Source organism: Culex pipiens, unplaced genomic scaffold, assembly GCF_016801865.2.
Source record: "Culex pipiens pallens isolate TS unplaced genomic scaffold, TS_CPP_V2 Cpp_Un0001, whole genome shotgun sequence".
Classification (NCBI taxonomy): domain Eukaryota; kingdom Metazoa; phylum Arthropoda; class Insecta; order Diptera; family Culicidae; genus Culex; species Culex pipiens.
Window position 1 is genome coordinate 1,263,194 of NW_026292818.1, and position 21,659 is coordinate 1,284,852.

Genomic DNA, 21,659 nt, shown 5'->3' on the forward strand with positions numbered 1-21,659 from the left:
TTTTGGAAATTTCATTTACGGTTACATTTACACGAGGCGAAAAACACACGCAACGTTGAGAAGTCAGCTCAATTTGTTAGGAAATCAATAAAGAACTTTTTTTTAGAGAATGTCAATCCACCCTCTTAATATTTTTTGGAGACATTTTTTCATGTTAGAATTTTGCATTAAATTATGTTAAAAAACGATACATTTGATGAAACAAATCTGAAAAAAAAAATCGCAAGGTTTTCCCAGAGGCAACACCTTTCAGGCTTATTTTGTAAACAAATTTCGGTTCCAATTGGTGTCAGTCGCACGTGCCGAACCGCCCACCCCGGGGGGAAGTTTGACTGCGATGGAGGTGAAATTGTGTCATTTGCACGTGAGCTGTGCACGAACGATCCTGATGAGAGCCGCGCGCCGGTGCGAATTTTATCCATCAGTATTCCAGGAAGCGAAAGGTGTGCGTGCGTGCGTCGATTTGACCTGTATCTGGTGGCAAAATGCAAATCAGTTTGCATTTAATTAAAAAGCTGAGAGTTTGCATCGGAAATGGAACCGAAATTGGATTTGCCGGAAAATTGTGACATTTGAGGAGGAGGTTCAACGAAAAACCATGCGTCTCCATGAAAGTTTATGATGGAATCAACATTTTATACAGCTTATTGACATCGTTAAAATGTTAGACTAGAACCCTCAAGTCAATGTTGCTCAAAAAGTACTTCAACCATGATTCCTCCCAATCATCAATTTCACAACAGCAATCAAACTCGTCAAAACATCGGCGCCATATCAGTCAACAGGCCGCCATTGTGACTCCAAGTTTTCGCGCCAATAGCTTCACCTTCACCAGCAATTTTCCCTCCGAACATTTCAAGGACGTGGACGTCAACGTCAGTACGACTCGAGTTCGATTTCCATTTGACGAAAGCAAACACCATCAAATTCGATTTTACGAGGATTTTCTTTCCAACACAAATTTTCACACACACACGTGAAGTCACTTTCGACCCCGTTCGGGTGCCAGTAATTGGATGATGTCGTTTATTTAAATGGTGGCACCGGGAAAAAAAGGATTCAATTGGGCCAACCCGTGCCAAAAGTGTGTGTGAGAGACCGAGTGAATCCTTTTTGGGATCCCCATTTTTTTGTTTTTTTGCTGCTGAACGACTCTCGGTATTTAGGACGGACGCGCTTTCCACGTAAAAAAAACTTTTCGGTCATAGTGAATAAACTAACCATTTAGCTTTTCCCTGAATTCGATGGGACTGTTTCGATTATCGACGATGGCAAAAATCGGGATTCATCTTCGATTCGCTTGGGAATGTATGTTTTTTGGAACCTTTCAGATTATATAACCTTTTTAGGGTATTTAGAGTCCACTTTTGCAGAAGTGACTTTTAGAGGCAAACTAAAGCCGATTAATAGTTTGATATGGTTTGCCCTTTTTTGTCATTTAGAAAGCGTAACATTTTTTTATCTCTCTTGAATACGTCAAGAACCAAACTTCGCGTTTCAAATTGGGTTGAATAAGAATAGCGTCCCCAAAAATCGCAAGGTGGGCAATGTAGTAAACGCACTTTGGTTTTTAAAAGCAGTACGATCATTTTTAAGTAGAAATATTTGTTGAATAATTCGGGTGTTCAGTAATTATCACAATAAAGCCGTTGCAAAAATATTCAAATATTTATGAACCCCTCACATTCCCACACCATTAAAATTTTCCCAAAAAATCAGAAAGCAGAAAAAATAGAAAAAAAAATCAATTTTGCGATGGATGTACATACAAATCAAGGTTGTTAATCAATAACTTTATCGTTGGTAAACTTATCGTGCGACGATAACTATGATAGTTATCGTTAGCGTTATCGAAACACGATTATCCTATCGGCGATAATCGTATGGACCAATATCTTACCAAAATTGATTTATTGAAACCAAGTCTTGTTAAAATTTTAGTCAGGATGTTTTTTATCCCTCAACTTTAACCAAAGTTAAAAAAAATACAAGCCACTGTTTCAACATTTCGTCGGTCTTGTGCCATCTTGTGACACGTCCTATCTTTTTACAGCAGACGTGTCACAAGATAGCACACCCGGGCAGACGGTAATAACAAAATTCATCCCATTTCAATAACAAATACTGTTAAAATAACTAAAAGCGTAATGGAATCTTCTTGAAAAATCTATTTTTGCATAAGGGTTTAAAAACAGTTTATGTTATCATAACAAAATTTGTTATTGGTCCGATATTGGTTGAAAGCCAAAACAACTTTGGAATAACTTTTTTTGTTATGGAAGAATACCTCCAACTGTTATTGGGATGATCGGATTAGTTGTTAAAATAACAAAAAATAATAACAAAGAATTGTTCGAATAATAACTTTAAATGTTATTAGTCTGTTATTAGAATAACAATCCAATAACAAAAAAATCATAACGACGAATAACAAATCTTGTTATAAATAACAGAAAATGTTATTGGCTTAGTATTTTCAAATATCAAAAAATGTTATTCCCATGTTATTTCCGTCTGCTCGGGCAGAAGCAAGGATTTGAATAAAAAAAAGTGTTTAAAATACACTTTTTTCGCAATAAGTGCATTTAAAAAAAGGCTTTTTGTGATACTGTACATAGAAATAAAAATAAAATAACAAAATAGTTTCAAACGAACCCAATCATGCTTGAAAACATTGTTACCAACGCAGAAAAATATATTTAAATTGTTTTCAGTTTATTGGACTTCGATTTACGTTACAATTTTGGTGCTTAAAAAAATTTTTTTTGCCCCTCCTAATTTGTTCGGCCTATTTTTAAAGTAATTTCTACAGTTTTTTATAATTTACAATATTAGCTTTTTGGCATTTACAATCTGCATTAACCCTCGACAATCCAACCCATCTCTAGGCGGGCTTCGATCTAAAAATTCGCCAAAAATAAATTTTTCAACCAATTTTTGATCTTAACAAAGCATTAAATGAAATAAAATTTTAGGGTTGGAAGTGTGACTTGTTTTATGTGACTTTGCCAATGTTTTAAAAAATTTCATTTTTTTTTGGGTTCAACGTTGGCTGTGTTTTTCATTATTATTTAGGCAGTGAAGATTAAGTTAGGGGTTTTCAAAAACAACCAAAAAGCAAAAAAAATGATTCCAAAAACTCAAGATTTTTACTTTATTCGATTTTTTTTGTCAATTACTTTTTTAATTGATACTTATATTAAAGAAGGATCATAATTGAGAACTCTCATGAAATAAGGTATTTTGTTAAAATATGAGTACTGCACAAAAAGTCATCTAGGGAAGCTAAAATGCATAGAAAATGTCGCATCATTTGGTACTCATTTTGAAAATTATGAAACTTTTAGTATTTTCCTAAAATTAGGTATTTACGTTTGGTTCCTGTATTAATAAACAAAAATTTGAGTGTTTTGGAAAATACGATATTTTATGTGAACTTAAGTATCTACCCATATTTAAAATTATTAAAATTTTAGTATTTTCATGAAACTTGGTATTTTGAGCATGTTTTTGTGTAATTATGCAAAAAAAACTCCAATAAAGTTAATTAAAAACAAAATATCGTATCGATTGTTAAAATATTAAATATAAACAACAGTTTTATAGTGAATTGCGGTATTTTGTGAAAATATTAATAAAAAAAACTGCATCGTTTTATATCCATAGTCAAAATTATATATTTTTTTGAGTATTTAAAAAAAAAAACACTAATTAAGTAAAAATGCACACAATATTAAGCATATTTTACTATTCATATTGAAAATGATCATAAATTTGGAATTTTCATGAAAATCGGTATTTTGCGAAAATATGAGTATTTTACAAAAAGTAATCTAGGAAAGCTAAAATGCATAGAAAATTTCGCATCGTTTGGTACCCATTCTGAAAATTATGAAAATTCTAGTGTTTTCCTAAAATTCGCTGTTGATGTAAAATTTAAGTATTTTCCGAAAAAAAACTCTAATTAAGTGATAATGCAAACAAACTTTTAAATAGTTTGGGTCCTATATTCAAAATAACGAAAATTTTAGTGTTTTGATGGAATACGATATTTTATGAAAACTTAAGAACAGTCATCCCACATATTCGGAACACCCACAAATTCGGAACACTTTTGTGGTAATTTGTCAATAAGATGCAAAATGCAACTTTTCTGTCGTCCCTGCTATTTTTAGGACCTTTATTTGGACATTCTCTTGCTATTTCACTAGTAAAAATAGTACTTTTTGAACAAAAACCCTCATTTCAAGACTATTTTATCCAGAGCAGCAAAACACTGCCTCCAAATTGCCTGTTCCATGATTGTGGAATGTTATTGTGCCTCCCACAATTGTGGAACACCTGAATTTAATTGATATTTTCACAAAAAAATTATCAGTCCATGTTCAAAACATCACTAAGCTTGAGTTTTATTGGTTTCAGAGTGTGAAGTCATTTTTTTATAAGATTATGTACTCCTGGAGAGAAAAAGAAAGTTTGTTTACATTCTAAGAAAAAAGTGTTCCGAATTTGTGGATTTCAAGGGTCAATGTTTTTATTTAAAAACTTGATATAAAACGTGAAAATGTACAGTCGGTCTATACATCAATCGAAAGATCGCAACAAAAACTTTCACATGAACGAAAAAGCAAATCATTATGTTCAATTATCGATTTTATATGATTTGTTGATCATTGGCTGATCTGTAAACTGTTACGAATATGAGGGATGACTGTATTTTACAAAAAAAAAAAATACTCTTACAAAGTGGAAGTTAATACAAAATTTTGCATTGTTTAAGCATGTTTGAACTCGCTAAAAATATTTTGAAAATGTGAAAATGGGGGTGGGAAATCCTTCAACAGTTACACTGAAACTTGTTTAATCGCAATAACGTTTTTTGAGAACGCTGACTTCCAAAGCTATTGATTGGAATAAAACTGGTCTGATGGAAATTTTAACAACATTTTAAGTCCCTCTAAATGCTTGATCAGAAAATGTTGATTTCAATTTTGCACTTTTTTGTACACGATTAAAGGTGGAATGGTGGAATGGTTATCAAATTATGCGAATTTTGCATTGTGTGAAAAAAAAATTGAGTATTTGAATATTTTGAATTTAACGAAGACATCACAAAACTTAGTCGTAAAGACGGACGTGGTGATATCAAAACCAAAAGTCCAGTTGGGGCACAAAAAAAATGCAAAAAAATATTAATAAAGTGAAAATTCGTACAAAATCTCAAATCGTTTGATGCCCATATTTCAATCATATTTTTTATGTTTTTTTAAATGCGATATTTTGAAAAAAAAATCTGAAACTACTCTTTTCTCTTAAAATGTGATAACATGAAAATTTGAGCGATACTTTTTTGGATACTAAAACTTTCGTATTTGAATAACGCAACAATTTTTTCTTTAGAGCTTAGGCTTTTTAAACTATTGATTGATGGCTTTTTTGGTGTACAAAGATCTAATTTAAATAAAAGCTAAACTTTGAATGCCTGTAAAGAGCTCTAGAATGCCCAAAACTTCAATGTTTTATATAATACAATTTACACTGATGTAGGCAATTATCAAAATTAATGACATTTCGTCATTTTTGAAGAACTATCGTACGCCCATCAACAGAATTCGAATGTTACATAAATTCAGGACTGCTGAGACAGGTAGCTTTGAAATGACTCCGACTTCGGCTCCTGAAATGTTGTGACTCCTACACTGGGTCCTCGAAAATATCAGAGTCAACGGGCTCAAACTTCGATCAAAGCCGTGTTTTATTTTACCAACGTTTACAAGATGATTGAAAAAATATTAACTATACACAAAATCACTCTTTAACAACCCAGTGATTATTCTTATCCTACAGTGATTATTTGACTCCCACCAAACTCAAGACAAACTCTACTCTACTCACCTAACTTCAAACCTTTACAACTCGACTTTCCTCAAACAAACCCCAAAAAAAGATCAACTCCAAACCCACAACTTTTCTCCCATTACCCGCAAAAGTTAGTACACACAAACCTTTCCCCTACCATTCTTCGCCGCTCGTCGTCGTGTTTTCATTCGTTCGCGATAAACACAAAAGACCGACCCGACCCGACCAACCGCCAAAACGCATTCCAATATTTCCCGCCACCACCTTCTTGCTTCTGGATTAATTCGAGTAAAACCGCAAGTTTTTGTTGGCCCTGGGAGGAGGAAATTTCACTCGCTGGTTGTTCCGAACTGATCATATTCCACACGAAACCTTGCTGGTTTTTGGCGGGTAAACACTTGGAAGTTTTGGACAGTGGTAGATTTGGTTTAGAAATTGGTAAAAAATTACTAATTAAAATATGATGAGAATTTAAATGAATCCATTTTTAACATAATTGATAGTTTTATGAAACAACGAAAAAAATATACATTGATCATAGTTTGTTTACTTCTCACGTTGAATGCCAGACATTTTCTGCCAAGTTCTGTTTGTGAGTAAATTAATACTTTGCCAACCAACCAAAAAAAACAACCGGCAAAGTCGGCTCATGATCAAGTCATCAGCTGAAACATTCTCACCACACCGTTAATGACTCAATGAAAATGCAAACCATGATCTAATTAGGATCTTCTCTCTTTCTCCCCATTTCCAGAGAATGTTTCCATAGCAATGGGAAAAGCCGCGCGACGGTCCGTTGCGTCAGATCCGTCGTCGCCGACCTTATCCTTTTTGCAACGCTACTCTTCAACCGACCCCGCCGCCGCCACGTCATCAACTGACGCAAAACGCACATCCTCGCCCTTCTCGAGTTCACCCTTCTTCTTCAGCAGCAACAGCTCTCCAGCATCCAGCAGTCCGTACCGATCGCCACGGTCATCGTCGGCGGAGGGACAGCCACAGACCACTTCCGGCGATTCCAGCAGCAGCAGCAGCAGCAGTTCGGACTACTCCGACGAGCATCCCTTGTTCGAACCCGAGGCCTACACGCCATCGCCGCCGTTGGGCACCAGGCCGGAGCAGACCACACCGAAATTCGGGTAAGAGTTCTCCAGCACCTCCGAAAGGTTCTAGCTGGTCAACATCCCGCGAACATGGTCATTATCATCACGGGAGCAGTGAAAACCCCCCGACCGCTTCTTCCTACTTCCACTTCCTCTCTATTTCATTGTTATCATCTACTTCCCATAACCCACAACATCATGAGGCTCGTTCGGTGGGTTCGGTTGCATTCTGCAACCAACTCACTAATTTGAGTGGACACAAGCTTCGTTATCCTGGCCCCTTAAATGCTGTTTCAATTCAATACAGTGCAGTCGGTTTGCGGAAAGTACGGTTTATTGGTCCAAAAACTATTCAGGGAGCTTCCCAACCACCAGAAAAAGCAACGAAGCAAAATTTTTGTATGAATTTTCACTTAAGTAGAGTTTTTGTAAAATACTAAAAAAATCGCTTTATTTAAAAACGCAGTATTTTTTTATGAAACACAAAAAATTTCATAATTCTCACTGTGGCTACTAACCAAAGCAAAATCATTCAAAAGTTTGTTTTTTTTTTTGTGCCGGACTCAAATTTTCAGAAAATACCAAATTTTCATAATTTGCAAAATAAGTATGACACAAAGCAAAATGTGAATGCATTTCCACTTTATCAAATTTTTTGTTGTAAAATACTGCATTTTTCACAAAATATTGCATTAATTGAAAATGGGCATGGATTTTCACTTTGCAGTCCACACTCGATAATCCGTAGCCTCGATTTTCCAATGTTTCAATTATTCAAAGTTCGATTATAAAAACTTTACTTAATCCACCGTTAGGTGGTTGGTGCCTTCCTCACATTTAGAGGGTAAAGCTATCCAAAATAGATACAAAAGGGCGGACCTTTCAGTGGTCTATTAACTTTATTCATTATTCATACCATTAGATTGGATGGTCAGATCTTCATAATTCAGGGCACTTATGTGCTTATAACTTTTGATAGGGTTGTCCGATCTTTACTCTTTTGAACTTGTTGAAAAGGTCTTTTAATTGCCTATTCAACGACATGATAGATCCGGACAAAGTTTTCATCAAAATATCTGGGATCCGGCCTCCAAGAAGTTCTTAAATAGCACTTAAGTGCTTATAACTTTTGATAGGGTTGTCAGATCTGAGATCTGTTGAACGCGTTGAAAAGGTTTTTCTTTCTAAAAATGTATAACATGACGGGGTTTCTTACAAAACCACCCTTTTTACAATCTGTGCAATTTTTTTTGATCAACATCCCACCACACACACAGACATTTGCTCAAAATTTGATTCTGAGTCGATATGTATACGTGAAGGTGGGTCTAGGAGGTCGAATTAAGAATTTAGTTTTTCGAGTGATTTTATAGCCTTTCCTCAGTAAATTGAGGAAGGCAAAAAAAGAAACTATTTTTTTAATTTTCTTACTTTCATCTTACATACATCAATTCAAACTCTGCGACCCCATTTTGGTCAAATTTGTCAGATTATTTGCTTTAAAAATTATCCAATGCATTTTTTCATTATTTCATCACCGCCATTTTGGCCGCCATCTTGGATTTAGAAAATCTAAACCCCTTAAAGAAGTTAAGGGGTCATATGTAAACTCGTCAATTAAAAATAGCACATAAAAATATATTTTTTCATGATTCGGTAATCCATAGTTAAATTTTTCGAGGCCTTCCGATAGTCGAGTCTGGACTGTATTAATTTTTTTTTTTTTTGTAAAATACCCTAATCTTAACAAAATATCGTATTTTTGCTGAAATACTAGAGCCGTAGCATAATTTTGAAAACATTTAGTAAGGTATTTTTTATAGAATACACAAATTTTCACAAAATATCGTATTTTTAGAAAATAATCAAATTTTCATAATTTGAAAAATGGATACCAAACGAAGCGAATTTTGAATGCATTTCCACTTTATCAAATTTTTGTTTTTTTTTATAAAAAAAAATAGAAGATTCCTCAAAGTATTGCATTATTTCAAAATATACGCCCGAATTTTCGCTGTATTATTTTTTTTGTAAAATGCTAAAATATTCATTAAAAATCGTATTTTTTGCTGAAATACTAAAAATTCATCAATCACACTATGGTATTAACCAAAGCAAAATTTTAAATGCAGTTCCACTTTATTAAAGTAATTTTTTTTTGTTAAATAATCTAATTTTCACAAATTATCAAATTTTCATCACATAAAATCGAATTGTAAAAAAAATCTTAAATTTTCATAATTTGCAAACGAAGCAAAATTTGTTATGCGTTTCCTTTTTTGAAGTTTATTTATGTTAAGTATTTTTCACTAAATATCGTAGTATTTTTTTAAAATACTAAATTTTCACAGCCTGCAATGTGGGTATCAAACGAAGCAAAATTTTGATTGCATTGGAAATATTTTTTAAATGCTCTGGTTTTCACAAGTTATCGCATTTTTTGAAAATACTGAAAATTTAATTATGGGTTTCAAACGAAGCGAAATTTTTAAATGCATTTTCACTTTAAAATAGTCATATTTTGAAAATCACTCAAATTTCATTATTCGCAAAACCCATATTTTCATCAAATACCGTATTTTTGCAGAAATACTAAAATTTACATAATTCGCAATACTGGTACGAGGCGAAATATTGAATGCATTTAGATTTATTTATATTTATGTTTCCTAATTATGCATACGAAGCGAAATTTTTAATGCAATTAGGTTTTACTTAAGCATTGTTTTTATAAAATACTCAAATTTTCACAACATTTTGTTTTTTTTTTTAAATAACATACTCAAATTATCATAATTCCCAATATCGAAATCAAACGAATCGAATTTTTTGATAGAAATTCCATTTTATTAAAGTTTATTTGTAAATAAAAACAAAAATTTAAAATTATGAAAATTTTAGTATTTTCCAAAAAATACAGTATTTTATGATGAGTAGTGCGGTGCCTGTGGGTACGCGCAGTCCTGCTTTTTCGTGTTATTTTCGTCTCTTTTGTGTCGTTTGTTTAATGAAGAGAAATTACGCTTCATTCGCTGATCAATTTGGTGCATTCGGCTAAGTTGAAGGTATTGATGAAGAATGTTAAAAAAAGGTAGGAAAATTGCCAATTTTTTTATTACCTTTTTTACAAAAACTTTTTTTTCAAAATGGTTTTTTTTTATTTTTGATAAGTTTTAGGGGACAAAACCCCACAAATTTTGAGCCATAAATAAATATGATCAATAATTTTGCCGCCAAGCTATGATTTTTTGAAAAAATCGTGATTTCTGTAAAAAAAACTAAATTTCATACATAAATTGTTTTGACTCTCATTTTGTATGTATTGTTTTAAATTTACAATTGAGAAATTCTTTACAGATTTTTTTAAGCGCCTTGTTTTCAAGATGTAGTCTCCAAAAGTTTCATTTCAGTGAAATATTTCCAGTTTTTCGATTTTTTAAATAGTGGCAATGAGTAACCGTTTCTGAACATATTTTTTGTCTAGGTGCAGAAAATTTGCTATAAAAAATTGTCTGACAGACATTGAAGATTGAACCTCTGTTTGATGAGATACAGTGGCTTAAAGAAAAAAGAACTAGGATAATTGAAGTTTTCTAAGTCTAACCCAAACAACCATCCATTTTCTAATGCTGATGTCTCAGCAAATAATGGTCAAATTTTCAATGTTGAAAATTAAATATTCGTGAAATTATTCGACCTTTTCGGAAACATTTTTTTCTAAATCAATAATGAAATTCCAAAAGGGCGTAATATTGAATGTTTGGCCCTTTTGAAATGTAAGTCTGTTGTAATTTGAAAGTAATCTTGGATTTAAAAACTCTACCGTACTATCCTCAAACCAACTGCAGTTTCAAACCCCCAACTTCCCACCTTCCCTCGCTTCAATCGTGTGGTTGTGTAACTATCCCTCGATACAATATAAACTCATCTTACCAATAAATGTCTATATATAATAGCCTAGCAATATGTACTAAACCGTTAACCTCTGTACAACTACATGTATGTGTGTGTGTATTGTGTAATAACGATAAACATAACCAACCAACCACCACACCACACAAAACTGCATTCGATTCAAATGGGGGGAAATACTGGGCGATGCAGATAATAGTCCAGGCCGGAGAAGATGCAGTTCCCTGGCGTGGGTTGGTTAGTTGTTGGTCAGACACCATCATCATCCCCGTGGGAGCCCATTAAAGCATGAACAGCCACGTTCAACCATCGCGGTCATGACCACCCCCAACTGTGATGCCTGCAGCAGCTTGGTGTGAACATATGCTGAGGGGTGTGGAAAAATCACTGCCCCGTTTGTGGTTAAAGCCATTCAGAGGGGGTGGTTTTATCGAAGGGTTTTTTTTTTGCATTGGATGCTGGAGTGCCATCAATGAGGAATGCAGAAATAACCGATAATGAACCACTTGTGGCTAGAGGATCTGTATGGGAACTATTTGATTGTGATTGCTTTCAATTGATGTTGAAAAATTGATATTTTGCAAAAAACACAAATCATGGAGACGCTTGGTATTTCATAATGATTCTCCAAGTTTGAAATGGTTACAAACATGCAATGCAATTTATTCAATTGCATTGCATTTACTCTATCTAGGTGAGGTCAAAACATTACTGCTGAATAATTGCGTTACATTGCAATACATTACGGTAAAATATCACCGTCCTTAACAGCTCAATAAAATCCTATTGCCTTCACTGTTGGCACTCCTTTCAACACTTAAAAAAACCCTCACAAAAAGGCACCTCCAACAGCAAACACGGAACAATCCCTATAGGGGAAACGTAGAGTCCCTCCAAACAAATCCCTCGTGTTGGATATCCTCTTTCCAGCTAATTTATTCGCGCACAACACCTCTTTCCCCTACACAAAAAAAAACTCACACACACACATCGCGTAACCGACGCGAGGTAACAAATTCAACAAGTCTCTCTTTGCAATAAATCTTATCACGCCTCACCATTTTGCTTCCCGGCTCAACTCAGGGAGGGGGTGGATTGAAATCAGCACGTCCCGAACCGCTGCTGGTACCTCTGACTAGAACGTGGCATTACATAACAACATCACCTGGCTCGCGACCTGACAGACGCGACGACCCGTCAGGGCAGGGTCAGACCACCTCTATCTCGACACATTCATCTGACAGGTTTAAAAGGTCCGGGCGTGTCGTGCGTTTGATCTATTAGCACAGTGTCAGACGGGGCCGGCAGGTGAACTCTGGGGACTCTTGGGTGGGGTAGAAGGTCTGCAGGTCACATTTTCCAAGCGCGTGTTACGCAATGGTTGTGCGAATTGGCGGTCTTAAAGTGGGCAACATTTGAATGCAGTTAAACAAAAAGGCAATTGAATATTTGGAAAATTAAACTTTTTATGAATTAATTATAATCAGGTCAATACAAATTTTATTTCAAGTTTTGTTCCTCCCTTCTTCAAAATTATTCAAAAATCTTGGAGTAAAATTTGAAAAAGCTGTCGGCGATCAACTTTTAATGATTATTAAGTTTTTATTTTTTATTTTTTTAAATAAAGATAAATAAAACATAGAACTTAAGATCGGAAAAGGCCAACAATTTATTATCTCAATATCTTGGGTATTTTGAACCGTTAAAAATCAGTTATCGGAAAAAAAGATTTGGATGGTTTGGAATCTGAAGCTGAAGCGATTTAATGTATTTTGGAAAAAAATATTGATAAAAAGCCAGATTTTTTCTTCTTTGCGTTCCTTTTTAAATTTATGGCAAAATTAACGTTGTTTTATTTTAAAATTCTATTAAAACAATTCATAGTAGAAATCACTAGATTTAAAGTGTCTGAATTTTAAATTTGAGCAAAAAAATAAATTTCTACGTCTTTTACCGATTCCGTTGTCCCAAAATCCCAAATTTGCAAAAAAAATTCCAAAAAAATATTTAATAGATTTGTTATGTTTGAAAATGCAAAAATAAGTGTTATATAATCTATTCTGAATAGTTAATAATGAATTTTACAAGTTTTTTTCTATTCCAATTTAAGTCTGTATATTTTTTGCCCTCTGATTTTTTGAGGAATTTTTGAAGAGGGAGGCCCACCGCCTCCCGGGCAATACTTGAAATGAAATTTGCAATGGCCTAAAATAAACCAGTTTCAACACAAATAACGGTCCATCCTGACTTTGGAAAATAAACAAAATATAATCGTGCGATCTATCTGAAAAATCTTATCCTCGAAATGTTGAATTTGAATCCAAATTTTTTATCGCAAAAAAACACCTTTTAACACCTTAAAAGCAAGCATTAACCTGGTGCATAGATAAAAAATATGTTTTAAAATCTAACTACTAATGACTAACTTGTTTTATGTGTTTTATAAAATGTTTTACTGTTGAAAATGCATTGTTGAAAAACATTAAGTTTTGACAAAAATAAAAATTATGTTTAACCAAGAAAAACTAAACAAAAATATCCACTCCATCAAGGTATTTGAAAAACGTGTTTAAAAAAGATGAGATTAAAAAGACAACCACAATTATTTAGCTTAGAAAATTTCCTAAAAGACGCCTTAGAAAGTAGCGATGACTATTTTTTTTTCTTCTAAAGTTGATGATAATCGCCTAGTCATTAAATTCCACTAATTGCGTCCGAGTAAATGATCAGAGTTTGGAGCCACATGCCACATGCATAGTATTCTGACTAATCTGGAGATGGCTTGTTTTGTTTGTCCCCAGCGGTATTTGCGAACCGTCCGTCTTGGCTAATCTTTGCCAACCCGCTCTAAAATTGGCACTCTTTCCCATAGAGGTTTTGTTTTTGTTTGAAAGATCTGATGGTCCAAATGTACAGAACTACTTTGGAAAAGTTTCGACACTCACCTCAACTTCCACTCGAATCCATAAAGTTTCGCCAACAAATGAAAACAAGTTCGTCATCTGTCAGACAGTTTATTTTGTCTGATCATAGTGACCGTTTAGATAAAAAGACTATTCTTTAGTCTTGGAGTTAACCCTGGAAAAACAACTTAGCTTAAACCACTTATAACTAAGCCAGATCTGCTCAGATCGTTTCGCGATGTTCTACAAAGTTGTTCCCCATATAAAAATCTATAAACAGCTCGCCCAGAAAGTTATTTGGTTCAATTTTGAATTTTCATGACAAAACGAAACTATTGGCACTACGCCCCCCGGGGCATGGCCTTCCTCTAACGTGGGATTTCTGCTCCAGCGCCTCTGACGAGACAGGAGAAACCGGGACCGACGTTTTACTTCACCATCCGATAGAAGCTCAGTGGATAAGGCGGGAATCGAACCCGCGTCTCATAGCATCATCGGGATCGGCAGCCGAAGCCGCTACCCCTGCGCCACGAGACCCACCATTTTCATGACAATATAATGCAAAAAGTGTCGTTTTCCCCATACTAACGGGTCCAAAATCCAATACAAATTTTCAAACGAATGGGCACCTCGAATTCTTAACCAAATTGGCTGAAATTTTCAGGAGAGCTTCTGTGGATGTGAAACTATGATTTTCTGCCCGCCTATCCGATCTAGCTCAACTTTTTGCTTTTCTGACCCACCCTAGTGGACAAAAAAAATCGTTACATATTTTGGATATTTTGGGAACAAAAAGACAGATGTTTCATGCATTTAAACACTTCGTTTTTTATTAAAATGTTTAAATCATGGCTTGTAACTTCAAATTGCATCCATTTTTGCCAGAAATTTCCTGAATTTTTTTTAATGATTTTTTTTTCAAAAAATAAAACTCTAAAATTAAGCACTAATTCAACAAAAAAAATAGGTACAGTCCAGACTCGATTATCCGAAGTTTCGATTATGCGAAGTTCGATTATCCGAAGGTTTTACATCGGACTTCGGATAATCGAATCATGAACAAAAACATTTTTTTGTATTTTTTTATTTTCTTATTTTAAACATCAAAAACGAGTTATGCAATCCCATCCTAGTTAAATTTTACTGGTTGACTGCCGATTTTATTAAAAAATGCATTTTTAAAATATAACATCACCGCCATTTTGGCCGCCATCTTGGATTTATAAATTCTAAATCACTTTAGAGTATTTTTGGGGTCATACTTAAGCTTAAGAATCAAAAACAAGACAACGAAACTATTTTTTTTTTGTGATTCGATTATCCGAGGTTTCTATTATCCGAAGTGAAATTTCAGCAAGGCCTTCGGATAATCGAGTCTGGATTATAAATACTTTACAATTGAAAATTGTTTTTTTTTTTCATTAAAACGGTCGCCATAACATTTTGCTTAAAATTCGTTTTTTTTTTCAAAAAAATATTTCCTAAATAATTTAAGATTTGATAAACTGCCCACCATTAAAAAAACGGCTAATATCCACTTTTGACAAAAACGAGATATTAGCACCAGGTGGTAGCGGATGTTCCAACGCATCTCCTGGAACTTGAATTTCACTGAAATAGTGTTTAGACTTGGCTGCCGATACGAAAAACCAAACGGCTAATATGCCACTCTTATGGGAAATTGCCTTGACGGAGATTTTGTGACAAACACTAAAACGCGTTTTTCTCGGATTACTTGATTTGGCATAATAGCCGAATTTTCAATTATGGGCAGTAAACTAGCCCATACTTCTATGTAATTTTTCAGTTTCTTCAGGAGTACTAAACAATTTTTAAAATTTGAAAACGAATAGTTGATTCCCCACATTAAGCAAAGTGATTTTGTGTTATTAAAAAATAATCACGTTTCACACTACTTTAAAATCGGACTCATATTCGGTAGCTCTGGATTGTGCTCTACATCTTTCCCGATGTTTAAATTAAACTATTGAGTGAAGCTTAGTTTAGTTTGTATAGAAATTCTGACACTTGTGACACGTATCACTTTTTTTTACTTCCAAAGCATACTTTTGATACGTGGATTTCAGATTTTGGTTTACATTATAAAACTGGTATAACCAAATTTGTTGAAACTTGGAGCGTTGCATCAAAAATTTAACTCCATCATTTATAGTTTTGAAAATATTAACCATCAAATTTAAAATCAATTTTCTCGTCGTTGTACCATGATATCACACAAGCGACGAAATCCTGATTTCCAACTAACGAGCAAATCCCTTCTAACTGGTTGAATGTTTATCGTGATTACACCACACACACCCACCAACTGTCTCGCGCCTGCTAATCAACTTTGCTTTTTTCAGTCATAGTAAAGGTATGAACAAGATTGTCCGTTCGGCCCAGACGCAAACGCAAAAATTTACGCCTGTCATCATAGCCTGCCTGTCATCGAACATTGAACAAAGCAACCCCTGTAGAATGTTCGACTGACAGATCATGGAAAATTCGAACTGGCGCAAAGTTCTGCGTTTGCGTCTGCGTCAAACGGACAATCTTGTTCTTAGCTTAATTGTTATCAACTCGACCAAATCGTCTGTCTCACTTTGGTACAAATGTCTGTTTTCTTTTTCTCTTCTCTCTCTCTCTCGTTCTATTTTCTCGTGTTACCTGTTTAATCGTCTCTATCTGGATCTCTATCCGTTAATTTTCCTCCACGATGGGGACCTTCTTCGATGTGACTACTTAACCAACCGTCAACCGACCGTTGTGAATATGTTTGTATTTTGTGTGTTTGTCTGTGCTTTTACTATTCGGTGTGCCATCTCTCTACCTAGACTCATCAGTTCAACTAGTAGTAGCGAAAGTAGTTCTTTAGACACCATCAGCTTAGCTAGCAGTAGTTCTACAGCGACAACAACTAGTACTCAAGCTCCGACTGCAACTAGTAGAACACCATCAACTTCCGTCACCACTCCGACTACTCTTCTAACGACTGCTGCTAGTATTAGACCTTCTTCTACCACTTCGACTGCCTCAACCACTATCGCTGCTGTTGCCACACTCAAACCTACGGAAGTCACTCCACCGTCGACTACTGCGAGTCCTGCTAGCACAGGTTCTCCCGGCACCAGTTCCACTCCCTCACTCTCACTGCCCTCGTCTCGTCTCTGCAGCAACCAGACGCAGGCCGACCGGGACCGGGAACGGCTCAGGATGGAGTTCTACGCGACGTACGACGTGATGACCGGCGTCCGGATCGCCGCCACGCTCGGTGGCTTCTTTGGCCTTATGGTGTTCCTGGTGATCTACAAGAGCCGCAGCCGGTCCACGACCAAGGCGCTCAAGGTAGGGGTCGTTGTCCAACCACGAAGATCTTCATGAACTCAATTGACTCTCTCTCCCACTCAGGATCCCACGATAGCGGCAGTGGCCGCGGCCGTCATCCAGGAAGAGGAGGAACGTGAACTGCAGGAAGCGATCGAAGCGACGGCCTTTTCCCTCCTCCAAGAGGAACTCCACATAAACTTCCCGGGCCTGAAACGCGACCGGTTGATGTCGCTCGGGAACGTGAGTGCGCCGCCGATGCTGAACCGACCGCACCGATTCTCGTCGGTTGGTGGCGGCGGGTACAGCAGCCTGTTGAACCCGCCGCCCCGTCGATACTCGTACGCCAGCAGCCGGGGCCATCGGAACAGTGTGTCGGTGTCGTCGCGCGTCCTCAGTGCCATGGGCGAGAGCTTCGGGCAGGACGATTATTTTTTAGAGAGCGACGGCGAGGAAGCTGACGACGAGTTCGACCAGTTTACGACGACGGCGGACGTGGGCTACCCGCCGGGGAACTTTCTGGCTGTGCCGGGACGGGTGAGTAAAATTGTCATGTTTGTATTTTTTAGCAATCGATTTTCGACTCCTTTTTAAGTGTTATTCAGTTGATTTAGAGATTCTCAGGAAAACAAAGATTTTTTTCAAATTGAAAACATAATAATTCGGAACAAGTGATGACTATGTACTAGGGTGCCCAGAAAAAATGAACCCCTGCTCCACAAGCGGAAACGGTTTTTTGGGTTATTTTAAGCATCTGTGTGAATTTTGAGCGAAATTGGATTAGATTAACCCATTGATACCCGAGCCTAAAGTTGATGAAAAAAATAATTTTCATACAGAAATTACTTTCTTAAATCGCTAACAACTTTTCAGGATCGAGTTTTACAGCTTTGGTATGTTTTACAAAGTTGTAGAGCTTTAAATTTCCAATGAGAATCTCACTTTTGGGAATATTTGGATGAAACTAGAGCATCGTACAGACCAAACCGTAAGAAAATTGGGTTTCCCATACATTTTTTTCGATTTTTCCCATACAAACTTCACCTTCGAGTATCAATGAGTAAATGTTGGCCGATTTTGCTCATATTTGGCCCAGAGTCCTAAATTAGCTCAAGAAACAATATTCAGCTTGTGGAGCAAGGTTTAGAAAAAAAGTCCCATATTCTGGGCACCCTACACGAATCAATAACAACGACAACCAAAGTAGTAATTCAATTAAAAACAAACGCTTTAACCTCAAAACGCGAGTTTTTAAAGATTTTTGGGTTTTTATGGGGCAAAAGTTTATCAAAATCAGGGTGAGCCCGAAGGTTTCCGAAAAATCGTGTATGTTTTTGCCTTATTTCATGAAATATTAAGTTATATTTGCGTTGAGGGAATAAGTGAATGAATTAGTGAGTGAGTGAGTGAGCGAGTGAATGATGAGTGAGTGAGTGAGTGAGTGCATGAGTGAATGAGTAAGTGAGTGTATCACATTGAAACAATTTTACTCGTTAGAATGTGAGTCAAAATATAGCAACTCTCTACCAAAACCGAAAATGCATTATATTTTAATAATGTATTTTTCTATTTGGTTAACATTCGGAAATACTTTTAGGGTCCTTTTCTATGACAAAAGAAGTCATTTTGTGTCACTGCTTCACCTATGCCAGGCTCCAATAATTTTTGGCAGTATTCATGAAAAAATAGTTCGTCAACATTCGGAAATACTTTTGAACTATTGATAGAATTTTCTGATCGATTTGGTGTCTTCGGCATAGTTGTAGGTAATGAGGACTTTTCCTAAAAATTGGTGCAAGGATTAAAAATTGCAGATTTTAAATATTATTATTTTTTCACAAACAAAAATCAGTAATTTTAATTTATGATTTTTTTTAAATATGTTTTAAGCAACCAAAAACCCACATATGTGGAACTCGAGGTTCAAAAACGAGGATATGTGCGGTGCTGCCTCAAGCGGTGGAGAGCTGCAACTTTTCTACCAGTTTTTATGACAGTTTTTCATCGATGGGTCGTCTATAGTGCGTGTAGTGAGAATATTTAAACTTTCAAAAAATTAATAAAAGTTGCAAATTATTCATTGTTATTTTTGGATAACAGCATGTATTTCCATCAAGCACATAATGTTGACTCAACGGTACTTCGGCGTGCAAACTCTGAAACTTTTAAAGGGCCAAAGGTCACATTGCCTTGCCGTGTTCGCAAACAAAGTTCAGATAATTTCAGAGGGTCATTCCGTCAACCCGGTTATGCTTTTCATGTACCGATAAGCCATTACGATGGTTGATTTCAATGTGCATATTCTGCCTTGGACAATCTGTCACACTCATACTCATCAAGGTATCATTGTCATGTAGATTCTGATAATTGTCAGTTGATGTAGCTAGTGAGTAACCCTTATTTTAATTTGAACTGTTCCCACTTGTTGATCACAATTTTGCTCTTATTGTATTTTTTAGTGCACTAAAATATCCTAAAAACACTCATCGTAGTGCAAAACAGCATTTTTCCGATCTTAAGGCCGTTGCAAATATTTAGAAAAGTTTTTGTCCCTCGGCCCTGCCCAATGTCGAGGGGAGGGGGGTATTTTTTCCAGCCTAAGATGTTTTTCATTATGTTACAGTATTTGTGTGTTTTTGTATTATTTACTCACAACCAAATTTAAAGTTTCTAGTAAGTTTCCTTATGTTTAATATTTTAAAAAGTTACTCAAATGACAACATCAAATTTTTCGTACAATTTTTTAATTGATGTCTTTAACAAAATTTTAGTTGATATGTAAAATATCATTTTTATCGTAAACAGGCACCGGCTACATGAAATATGCATTGACCCTTCGTCCGATCAAAACTGGTATACAGAGAAGATGCCTCAAGTAAACAAAATCGAAGCATTCCATGATTTGAATTTTCATTTTTCTTCGCACGCGACTCTTGTCGGCCGTTTGTTTTTGCAATTTATCTACTTTTCATGCTCCAAAATGCCGGAAAAATCTGTGCAGTTATAAATTGCGTCTTCAGTGATCATAGCTCAACAATTTAATTCCTTTAGTAACAGGTATTTAGCTAGTTCTGGTAAAATGGCTCGAATGCTGTGACATCGAACAACAATATGGGAGGTCCTCTTCCTCCCATCCCTTATTCGCAACTCCAAAGCTGTTCCTCTCATTTTTGAATTCACGATTTTATCAACCCATCAGTAAAATCACGAGGGTGAGTCAGCTTTAATTGTTGAAGAAGAGCAGTGCAGGCAAAGAAATCGCTTCGCTGAAACAAAAGAAAACAAAGCCGGTCTGTCAATTTGCCAGCGGTATAACACATTCAAATTTTACAATTGTTTATGCTGAGTAGGCTGTGACTAGCGTGGACAAATTTCCACTATACCAGTGGCAGAACTCAACAATCGTCACACTTTTTGGGCTAACAGGATGTATGGAGTTCCAACCATGTGAAAAACCGCAACTTTTAAGCAATAGAGAAGTATGGGCGAAAAAAATGTAACCAAATTATGTTTTTTTGAAAAAAATACTGTTTTTTTTAGGAATTATTTTTTGTACGGACTTTAGTTTTTAATGTTAAATTAAATTTGTAATCGAAGAGTACTTAGAGATTTTTAGATAAAGTGCCCTGTTTTCAAGATTTTTGATTATGTTTAAAAAGTGTCCATAGTTGTACAGTCCATATTTCTTTTCGAAAAGTTGTCACCTCCCCATTTCCGGGGGAAGTGCGAGCATGAGACAAGATGGAATACTATTGAATAGCAGGAGTACCATTTCCTGCACAGATGCAATAGAACACAGCAAACAATAAAAATGGGTCGAATTCCAACAGAATCCCAGATAATCAACCAGCCCTCCCAAGACAAGGATAAATTCAACCTACACAGAAATAAAAGAGGGGATTTTAGCGTACTTACATCTATATTGGCGAACTAAACCTAGTTGGCGTCCTTAAAACTAGAGTTGCGGGTGTAAACCTGTGTGTGTGTGTGACCCCCGTGTATCCCTCGACGATCCGGAACAACGTTGCTGCCCGGGCAGAACCCAGCTTGGTCACCGGCGAGAACGCCGGCCATCCGGTGCATTTGCCCCGCCGTCCAGTCGGCAGGAATGCACAGCAGCGCACTGCTCCACACCACGGCTCCAGCCATGATGGAATTTAGCTTGCGAAACAGGAAATGAAGGCCTGCACAATGGCAGACAGAACAATTAGAACACATTCGACGATCAAAAGCACATTTTGGGACTTATTTTAGAGACGGGTTCACAGCTGAATCTTACCGATCTCAAATTATCCAACTACTCCAGCATGGCCATGCTTTCCATGCTGATAGTAGACGCCACCTCACTAGACACGGAAAACGGTACAAAAAACACCAATTAGCACAAATTAAACACACGAGGGAGGGTCGTCACTCTACCTCTCCACCGCGACCAATTTTCGGTATCGCGGCACCTCGCACTCCAGTGCGGTTAATTTTCCACGCCGATACTTATCCTAGGCGAAACAACAAAAATTACAAATCTGTCTCAAAACCACAAAATCCGCGAAATTACACT

The 21,659-nt window shown here is 36.0% G+C and overlaps 1 protein-coding gene across 2 annotated transcripts in view; it reads left to right on the top strand.

The window, feature by feature from the left end:
• LOC120417818 (serine-rich adhesin for platelets-like) overlaps positions 1-21,659 on the top strand; it is a 181,588-nt gene that overhangs the window by 153,794 nt on the left and 6,135 nt on the right. The window contains exons 2-4 of one of the 2 annotated variants that reach the window (XM_052711331.1): positions 6,614-6,998; positions 16,612-17,122; positions 17,186-17,638. In XM_052711331.1, coding sequence (XP_052567291.1) covers positions 6,631-6,998; positions 16,612-17,122; positions 17,186-17,638 — 1,332 coding nt within the window. In that variant the 5' untranslated portion in view covers positions 6,614-6,630. The remainder of the gene's footprint in view (positions 1-6,613; positions 6,999-16,611; positions 17,123-17,185; positions 17,639-21,659) is intronic. The other variant, XM_039580029.2, reaches the window with a different exon arrangement.